Here is an 8470-nt window from a genome sequence, read left to right as displayed (position 1 = left end):
GTTCATTATATCCCCCCGTCCAACCGAGGTTCCATTTGAATCCGATCGTTAACGACGCGCGTCGTTACCGGCACGCAGTCACGCAGCTTCTTCTCGGTTCGATGGCACTCGAACTCGCTCGGGGCTCGGCTAACGAACGGCAACTTTTCTCGTTTAACGTAGACGAGAGAGAGAGAGAGAGAGAGAGAGAGATATTACTGTAATCTCATCCCTGAACCGATCCGAGCAGCCCTTGGCTCGCGGATAATTAAGCTTTCGCCTCCGCTTGATGCGTGTTTAATTGTAACGTCGTCGCGGCATGAATATGCAAGGCATTCTTTTTAAATACATCTCCCCTTGCCATCTCTCCTCCTATCTCCGCTTGCTCCACTTGGCGAACGAGAATTGTTCCGCAAACCGTCGAGATCCCTCGAACGACAACGGAATCCGTTATACGCTCGTCTCGTTTCTCCTTTGATCCCTCCTTTTCCGTCAAACACGAATATACGACTGCGAGCTACGCCTAATTATTCTATATAGGTGGATAACAGGAGAAAAGAGAGATCGAACGAGCTGAAAAGCCGAAATATCCCGGGTCCCTAAGCATCTCTAATCCCGGGCCGCCTTTACCGTTGCTATTCGCGCGAACATCGTCTAATGAATCCGAGCGGAGACAATGAGCGGCCTCTTGGCATTGCGCGGGACAATTTCATTACGAAGGCGCTCGCGGTCGAGCTTTTTCAGACCCGGTGATTAATTCGGACCCGTTGTCGAACTCTGCTACTCCGTCGAGGGACGAGCGAGGAATTCGACCTTCTCTCCTTGGAGATGGTCCGTGTCGGTCGCCGGCGTGGATTTCGCGGAATGCTCGCGCGTTAGATTCGTCGACGGGAAATGGAACTTGGTCTCGGAGGGTAGACTGGTTAATCAATTCTGAGAGGGAATATCTTGGCTCGCGTGAGCGCGCGCGCGCGCGCGCATCCAAGGGTGAAAAAGTTGATAAATACGAGGGCGAAACAGTCACGCCCCGGTATGATTTGTCTGGCTCTCTCGGTTTCCACAATTTTGCCGAATTAATGGCCACACCTGTAGAAGCGACTCTTTGGCTGATACTTGTCTCGGAGGACCGTCTTGAAAGGGGTCGAAACGATCCTCGTGCCTCTTCCGAAATAAATCACTGCTCGTTCCCACTTTCTTTTTCTCCCCTCCGGCACGGCACCGTTTTCTCTCGCTCCCTTTTGTTCGGGTAAATATTCAGTGCGTCTGCGAGTTACATTTACGATAAAGTTCGGCCGGCGCTTTATTTATTATTCATGGTGGAGAGGGGAAGTTGCTCGGCAGAGAGAGAGAGAGCCACTTATACGCGCGGCAGTCGAATTAAAAAAGTTTCCCTTTAATTAATACCGGCGTCGGTTCCGGGCGTATTCGGGAGTTTCCGCGGTAGAGAGAGACGGGAAACCTAAAAACTGGTAGATCCTCCCTTATCGCGTCGCGTTAACAAGGAAGCTTTCTCCGCAGGCGGGCATCCCTTTTCGAGCCGATGATTTGCCGGTAAGTTTATCGCTTTCATCCCTCGCGAGCAGACGTTCGCCATATGAGTCACTCCCTGCTGGTGGTAAAAGTTAATAAAAATAACGGTATTACGGAACAGAAGCAGGGGGTTTAGGTCTGGTCGCGTCCAGGCACGGCAATTACGTTCCTCCCTCCTGGTGGAGCATACTGGGCTGGTAAATATAACGACCGGGCAGGCCGCGACAAGACAGCCACGGCCCGTCGCCAGATATATCGCGGCGAATATTGTGCCAGCACGACTCTCCAGACTCCGCGATTCTTCTAACCCCATAGCCGTGCTCGTGTCCCGCTGACACTGGGGGGACACGATCCTTCTCGGCCCTGGGATTATGCGCTGAATTTACTTCGCTTCGCCTGCGCCACCCCTACGGAATTCTTCGAATATCGGGCTCTCGTTAATTAAACGATTACGTTGCACTCGCGAATATTCCGAATATCTTTCTTGGAAATTTCATGGAAACGTAGCAAGGAGAACGCGATATTCCCATCGATAAAAAGGGTACGCGGAAAGATAGCCGAATCGGTTTCCCGGAGGGGAGGTTAAATCGATCGTTGGACCGTGCATTCCCATCGCGAACGAGACCGGAAGCGAGGATAATCACAGGCGTTCGCGACTAGCAATTTTCGACGGCGAAATTTACGGGTGGCGATAAATCGAGCAATTATCGCGATAGAATAGCCGCGAGGTAGGAACCGGCGTGAACTGTTACGAGAGAAAAGACCACCGCCATCACCATTTCGGGGGGTGTCTGAACGGTGGAAAAATGGTATAATCGCGCGAGATAAAGCGGAATGGACCGTGTTGCCGCTAATTATCGGGAAGTCGGTCAGGGGGCTCGGGTATGGTAGTTTAGATAAATATCTGCGGAGCACGCACGGGTGGATGGTGAAACGCGTTAATCGATCCAACCGAGCGTCAAAAATAGCGGAACGATGCGGAGCGGCGATCGGTTTCCCTGACAAATTGCGCTTGTCGCGCGCCTAAAAGCACGCAGCCTGCTGCTCGGTCGCGTTCCAAGTGTAGCGGACGGAAGGAAGCAAAAAAAAAAGAGAAAAAAGTAGAAAAAACAATGCAATCGTGCCCCATCGACCATTAATTTCGATGGCGCGAGAAGAGAGCGTTGGACGAATCAACGGCCACAAATCGGCCGGGAAACAATGAAAGTTTCGAGCAGGAATTGCACGCTAAGAGCCATCGTAAATTCATTTCGAGCGAGCCGCCGCGTAATTTCGCCTCGCATTCCCGCCCACCCGCGGTTCTACTCCAAATATTTTTCCGCCTCTCTGCACCGCAAACCCGGAAATTTAAAAGCCCCGGCGCCGAGCCTCGTTCAGGCTACGCTGATTCCCGAGTTCGATGATCCGCGATCTTTATCAGCGGCCGATCGTGTAAAGCGTGAACGAAAGATCCGCGTGGAAAGAGTTTATCGTGTCGTTGCAACGGAGTCCGAAAAGAAAGCTGCTAACGAAGAGGGGAAAGTTTCCAAAGATCGTTCAACGGAAGACAGTTGGCTCGAGAAATGTTGGTCGACGGACGGAACTCGAGTGAAAAGTTTCGAGGAAAGGATTAGCAGCGGGGAAGAGAGGAAAAAGGTTGCTCTTCCGTTGGTCTCGATTGAAAAACTTTAAGCCGTTGCCCGGTCGAGTTCACGCAACGGACAACAATTAAACCCGACTGGAAAGTTGTACAATTTCTTCGACGTCAACGAGGATCGGCTTGCAAATTTCAAAGTTCCGCGCGAACGTAGGAAATTAGGATAATCGAGCAGGGGTTACCTTTGGTCTGGCCGAGAACGTGGCTGACAGATGCGTGCGTCGTTGGAAACGCAGTTTTCGAGCGGGATAACCCAATTTGCCTCCCTCTTTCGTCGAGGGTCTCGTCGTAGATCGATGAATCCGTGCACTCCCCGCGACATCTTCGAGTTCGTCGGAATATTTCTGGACGTGGCCATGGCGCCGGGACGAGAGAAGAAAATCTCCGCGATGCCGAAGGTGGGTGGGCGTGCAGGGGGAGGTCGGGGGTCGGCAACCTCCCCCCGTTATCGGGGATGCAGAAGCAAAAAAAAGATCGTCCGTTGGCCAAGGGCGAGCTGACAAATGGATGGGATTTAAGCGGCGCAACCGTCAGGGAGCGGGCGTTTTTCATCGGACAGGAAAAAGGGTGGCGTTCTCTCTGGTTTAAGTAATTGCATCCCCGAGACACTTTCCGGCCGAGAAGGGACAACGAAGATCCGACGGCATCGCGGGAGCAAACGTACGACGGATCGTTTTCGCATAGTTTTTTTTCCCATCGAATACTGATTTACCTTCGATGGTATCCGCGAAATTGTTATCTCACGGTGCACGTCTGCTCGGTCGCGTCACAGAGTCGCATCCGAGAGGACAAAGACCGTCCGGAAGACAAAACGTTTCGGTCACGGCCGTGACTGACCCTTCGCCGTACTGGATCCATTAGGGACCGGCGAGACACGACACCGGGAAAATAACGACAGACCGATCTCATCGGTGTTTCCATGGCCGCAGAACCGAGTGGGAAAGTTCTTAACGACCCCGCCGTCCGAGCCACCGGAAGAAAACGGAGAAAACGGAGAAAACGACGACGGAATCTCGAAAGAGGGCTCCGAGTGAAGGAAGTAATGGAAATTTCATAAGGAACCGTTAACTCTGCCGATAAACGCCACGGAGAAATGAACGGGAAATTCGCGCGGGGCTTCTCGCGGAGGAACTATTAAACAAGCCACCCCGTAGCTCGTTTCCGTCAGACCCGAAATATCCCGTTTCACCGTTTTAATAACCGTTTGAGAGGCTAAAACGGACGGCGTGCCATCGAACCTGGTTCCACGGATCGTAATTTCGTCCTATTCCTTCCTCGTGACGGGACGTCCATCGCGAATCAGAAAAATGAACAACTTTCATCACGCGAGCGGTCAGCTTCGCCCGCTCCCGGAGAGATGAAAGGGCCGCGTTTAAACGCGTTTCACTGTCAGCCTCCTGCTTTCTCGTCTTTCCTTTCGGCCACGTTCGCCGGCCGTCTAATTAATTAAATGTAAACCCGGCTCACCGTTCCTCTCTGTACCCCATCGCACTCGACCTCTTCAAACTCCATCTTCTTCCTGTCATCGTTCGCCTCCGCCGACAGGCTTCATTTCGAACCAGAGTTTCGGAAATTCTCCAGTCAGTTATTTGCATTTACCTTTAAGGGCCGCGTCTTGCTCGACGTGGACGGTTAATTGGCCAACCCCTTCTTCTTCTTCTTCTTCCTCCTTTGCGAGTTAAGTCTCTACCACCGGCAATTCCGCTCGATAGTTGACGATTTCGCTGGCCAATTAACGAATCGTTAGAAGATTGTTAGAAGAGCGGAGACTTCGGTGATTCGTTGGAGTGAAAAATTCCATATTCGAGGTAGGCGAGCCGCTTGACCGCTTTTATCTTCATCCGCAGCGGGTAATTACTTACTCTGGCGCGACTCCAAACGTTATCCCCGGGCTCGTAAACCGCGCGGGCATCGGTGGCATCTCTTAATCCCATAAAGGGGTGAATCGCGAGCTATTACCGGACAAGCGTAGGCCGTGCCACGGGGTTGCGTTTTAAGCCAGCCAGCGACAAGACGCGAGAACCGGCAGCTCATTATCATAAACGCGTAGCTTAGCAGGCTCTGTTAGCCGGTTCTTGAACTTTTGGATGGTTTCCAGCGTGCCTAGCGGTCGGAAGAAATGACAGCGTTTTGGAACGCGAGCTCTCGGGAGATTCGCATGGCACAGGTAGTTTCAGCCGTGATCCCTGGGTCCCTCCGTGTCGCGCGTTGCTCGCCGGAAGCGAGGGTCGAATACGGGAAAGGGGCTTTTTAAGGTTGCCCGTGTTGTCGGGGTGAATTTGAAACGATGGATCGACGAGATTGGGGTAGAATCTTCGTGCATCTTTTTTTCATACGGTCTGGTGAACGATGGCTGGCTTGGCGAGCGAGCTTCACCGGGAAACTGCCAGTAGTACCGGGAGATGAGCATTTTCGAACTCTATCTTCGCTACGTCGCGAGCTTCTTTCCTCGTTTCAACGAGATTGATTTTTTTTCTTTTCTTTTTTTCCAAGACCCAGCAGCTATAAGGAATCGTACGGGATTTCCTCGAACGTCACCTTCGATGTTTCTCCAAACAAACACGATTCGAAACGTCTACCGTCTGACTAAATACCTCAGACGACGAAATTTTCCGTAATTAGAGGGGAAACGGCCTCTTTGATCTCCCCTCGGTTTCAAAGGAGCACCGTGCGATCGATCGAAATAATTGCACGGCCCGAAATTTCCATGAGGCGATGCTGCGGCTGCCTGTTGGTTTTCCTCTCGTTTCGCGATTCCCCGCAATTTATACGCTACCTCGCGCGCAACCGATACATTCGGTAACTCGCACGATTTCCCGAAACTATTCGTCGAACCATCGTATCGTCTTAAAACTCTCCCCGGTTTATTCAAAGTAGGAAAACTCCCTGTTAATTGCCGGTACGGCGGCCGAGTTCGAACTCTCCGAGACGATGAAATTGCTCGGCCAATAGATTCTCGGAAAGTTACAGTTTGCCTCCCCCTGCTCGTTCGGTTTCTGAACGAGTAATTAGATGGAGGATCAGAGGGAGGTTTCCTCGAAACCACCGTCCAAATACGGAGTGTCGAAAGTTGCCGCGCCGAGTGAAAAAAAGAAAAAAACAGGAAACTTTTAATTTATTTAAAATCTCCGCGCTGTTCCGCAGGGGTGGCTCGCGTTCTCTAATGAATTCTTATTCGATCCCGGAATTAAACAAGGTCGCGAATGGACCGGTAGCACCGCTGCGGTGGTGAAAATTCATGGTAGGGAAGATCATGAAAAATTCGTCGGTAAGCTCCAAGTAAGGGGATCAAACCGGTGCGAAGGAAGGATAGCACCGTGTATCAGAAGTTACGTTTATCAGGTGAGATGGCCTGTTCTCGAAGCTTTTCCTCGTCCGCGTCTAATCGTTCCTCTTGCACGCCTTTTACCGCTCGATTTACGAATAGACACGTGTTTACTCGCTGCAGAGCGAAAGGGATTCGATCTCCTTTGTAAGTAAAACTTGATATCACCGCTGAGCAGTTACAACTTTTCGCTTCGAGATCAAAGTTTCAGTTTCGCTGTCTATCGGTTAACGATTTAGGGAACAGAGATATGGTAATCGGGAAGTGTGATTCTTTAATTATTCTGCTTGTCAATTTAATAGAGCCTCAACCATAAAAAACGTGCAACTTGGTGAGACTGTGAAGATCGGAGATATCGTTCTATCAGTTGCGGAAGAGAACGGAGAGAAGAACCGAGGGTAAGAGCGTGATCGTCGTAATTTGCGAGTCACCTTTGTTGTACGCAGAATTAATCCGTTCCTCGATCCATCCACGGTAATAATCGACGTCCGTATATACGCCGGGATAACCTGGTCGAGCGCAACCATTTCCACCAGAAACGACACCGGTCAGCATGCCGTTGCATAACATTCCGCCCCCAGAGTCACCCTACGAAACGTTACAATTTCAGATCACGCGAAATCGAATGCTCCCGTCTTATTCGACGTTGAAAAGAAACTTTGCGCTTCTCGTTACTTGGCACGCGTCCTTTTGGCCCTCCTCGTATCCGGCGCACAACATTCCCGGCGGGAAATCTGTTATGTTCGCCAAAAGAGCCTTGCATCTGCTGCTGGACAACAGTGGCAAGTCCACGTACATCAGACTATCGGTCACATCGTTTGCATTCTAAATAGAAGATAGTCTCGGATGCAAACGAATTTCACGGAATGGAAGAAATTGACGGAAATGTACTTACTTCGTCTGGATAACCCCACCCAGATACCTGGCAGATCGTATACGGTAAGGGCGAACCGGATATCAGGGGAACGTTGGTAACATCCAAGTTTATCACGAACTCTGTCGTCATCTGTAACACGTATGGATTCTGTAGAGTCACTTACTTGCTGACTCGCGGTTCGATCGAGTTCGCCAAGCGTAAATTAAAAAAGAGACGGTACAACAAGAATAGCTATGTCGTTCTGCAGAGTGGCTTCGTTGTATTCGGAATGAACGTGAATGGCCTCGACACCCCTCCATTGACCGGTCGACGTCGACTGACTGAGTCGAAGTTCTCCGGCGACTACCGTGATCGTCCATGGTTGCAACGTGGCACCGTCTCTGCGGGAACAGCGCTGTCTTTATTGTTTAAGAGGAAATAATTCTACATCTAACGGATATAGAACTGAGGCGAAAAATCACTCACTTGACTAAACAATGCGCCGCGGTTAGCACAAACTTTTTGTCTATCAGAGAGCCTCCGCAAAAGTGTCTGCCATTGTAACTCCGTCTCAAGGATACCTGTGCGGTGCGTTTCCAAGAATACACATTTGTTACGTGACTTTTTCTCTCGCGTGTACGTCACCGCGATAGATCGGTCGTTGGATACGACAATGTTGCAACCGACTACTCGAACTACTCGAGTGCCTCGAACAACAACTTTATACCTGATAAGGGAACTGCCGTGATTGCGCCTCCGTCCCGTTAACGATGCGCCCGGACAACCCGTATTCCATCCAGTCCACATCCTGATACGGAATTAGGGTAGTTCTGGTATCACCTGAAACGTACAGTTTCCTCGCAATTTCAACGCGCGCGCGTCTTCCTCCTCGTAAACGATCGAAAAAGAGCTTACGCGAGAGAAGACGCGAACGCGATAGAGACTTACCTAGAACAAAATTCGGTGCAACGAAAGCCAGCGTTGATAAAGCGAAAGGGATTGCCCACATTTTTCTTTCCACTGTTACGCTCCTGTCCCGTGATGTTAGTTGCCTCTTTCAACTTTGACGACCGACTGACTTTCTTTCGACAAACTGACCGGTTCGAAAAAATCTCGTTATCGCGACAACGGAGGCGATTATCTC

General features: G+C 50.7%; 1 protein-coding gene across 1 annotated transcript; it reads right to left on the bottom strand.

The window, feature by feature from the left end:
• Window positions 1-6833: 6833 nt before the first annotated feature.
• On the bottom strand, window positions 6834-8168 carry LOC143428652 (trypsin). Its single transcript, XM_076903697.1, has 6 exons — window positions 8054-8168; window positions 7813-7907; window positions 7568-7727; window positions 7366-7476; window positions 7146-7295; window positions 6834-7058 (listed from the first exon to the last, which is right to left on the bottom strand). Exons 1-6 carry the CDS (start codon window positions 8120-8122, stop codon window positions 6834-6836), a joined length of 810 nt encoding a protein of 269 aa, XP_076759812.1. The 5' UTR covers window positions 8123-8168.
• Between the last annotated feature and the right edge of the window lie 302 nt (window positions 8169-8470).

This window comes from Xylocopa sonorina, chromosome 10, assembly GCF_050948175.1.
Source record: "Xylocopa sonorina isolate GNS202 chromosome 10, iyXylSono1_principal, whole genome shotgun sequence".
Lineage (NCBI taxonomy): Eukaryota > Metazoa > Arthropoda > Insecta > Hymenoptera > Apidae > Xylocopa > Xylocopa sonorina.
The sequence above is the reverse complement of the archived record's forward strand: the minus strand, read 5'-3'. Positions and strand labels throughout refer to the sequence as shown.

Excerpts from the sequence above, each read along its gene's own strand:
- LOC143428652 (XM_076903697.1), bottom strand. The coding sequence starts at position 8,122 with ATGGAATACGGGTTGTCCGGGCGCATCGTTAACGGGACGGAGGCGCAA. Across the intron at positions 7,728-7,812 it reads GCGGCGCATTGTTTAGTCAA|AGACGGTGCCACGTTGCAAC; the intron begins GTGAGTGATTTT and ends CTGTTCCCGCAG. Across the intron at positions 7,059-7,145 it reads GCCAAAAGGACGCGTGCCAA|GGTGACTCTGGGGGCGGAAT; the intron begins GTAACGAGAAGC and ends AACGTTTCGTAG.